Raw genomic sequence first — 1,117 nt, forward strand, 5'->3', positions numbered from 1 at the left:
ACCTCCGCCTGTACCGCCCCATTTCTGTCACACCTGGGGACACACCTGGGCCCCAGTGTGACCCCCTGATGTCACCCCAGCTGGCCCAGGTGTGCCCCAGGTGTGCCCCAGGTGTGCCCCAGGTGTGCCCCCAGGTGTCCCCAGGTGTCCCCAGGTGTCCCCAGGTGCACCCAGGTGTCCCCAGGTGTGCCCAGGTGTGTCCCAGGTGCACCCAGGTGTGTCCCAGGTGTGCCCAGGTGTGCCCAGGTGTGCCCCCAATGCCACTCACCGCCCTGCAGCAGCCGCAGCCCCAGCGGGGACACCTGCACGATGAACTGGCCCTGGCCCAGGTTGCCGGCGAACAGGGTGGGGCCCTGCGTGGAGAAGCCGCTCGTGTCCAGCTCCAGGATCTCCTGCCCCGTCTGCAGGATCTGGGGACATCGGGGGACATCAGGGGACATCGGGGGACATCAGGGGACATCAGGGGACATCAGGGGACGTCACCAGGACGTGGCACCCCGCGGGGAGCCCCCAGAACGCGGGCGCTGTCCCCGCAGAGGGACGTGGGGACGCGGGCGCGGGATTGAGCCCGGACGTGGCACCCAGGGGAGCCCCCACGGCCCTGTCACCGTCCCCGGGATGTCCCCACGTCCCTGGGATGTCCCCACGTCCCCAGGATGTCCCCATGTCCCCAGGATGTCCCCGTGAAGTCCCCGTGATGTCCCCATGTCATCCACCTGTCCCGGGGATGTCCCGGTGATGTCCCCGGGATGTCCCCATGATGTCCCCGTGATGTCCCCATGATGTCCCTCACCATGGTGGAGTCCTCCCTGCTCGGGATGAGGAACCCCTGTCCCTGGGATGTCGCCGGGATGTCCCCATGATGTCCCCGTGATGTCCCCATGATGTCCCTCACCATGGTGGAGTCCTCCCTGCTCGGGATGAGGAACCCCTGTCCCTGGGATGTCCCCGGGATGTCCCCGGGATGTCCCCGTGATGTCCCCATGATGTCCCTCACCATGGTGGAGTCCTCCCTGCCCAGGATGAGGAACCCCTGTCCCTGGGATGTCCCCGTGATGTCCCCATGTCCCCAGGATGTCCCCGGGATGTCCCCGGGATGTCCCCATGTCATCCACCT

At 67.5% G+C, this 1,117-nt stretch overlaps 1 protein-coding gene across 1 annotated transcript in view; it reads right to left on the reverse strand.

The window, feature by feature from the left end:
• The window catches only part of CPSF1 (cleavage and polyadenylation specific factor 1), a gene marked incomplete at its 3' end in the record, with an annotated part of 2,925 nt that extends 1,925 nt beyond the window's left edge, over positions 1–1,000 (reverse strand). Inside the window, exons 1-2 of the mRNA XM_017739859.1 lie at positions 794–1,000; positions 269–410 (exon numbers count right to left, since the gene is read on the reverse strand). Coding sequence (XP_017595348.1) covers positions 269–410; positions 794–1,000 — 349 coding nt within the window. The remainder of the gene's footprint in view (positions 1–268; positions 411–793) is intronic.
• Between the last annotated feature and the right edge of the window lie 117 nt (positions 1,001–1,117).

This window comes from Corvus brachyrhynchos, unplaced genomic scaffold (genome assembly GCF_000691975.1).
Source record: "Corvus brachyrhynchos isolate BGI_N302 unplaced genomic scaffold, ASM69197v1 scaffold447, whole genome shotgun sequence".
Taxonomy (NCBI): Eukaryota; Metazoa; Chordata; class Aves; order Passeriformes; family Corvidae; genus Corvus; species Corvus brachyrhynchos.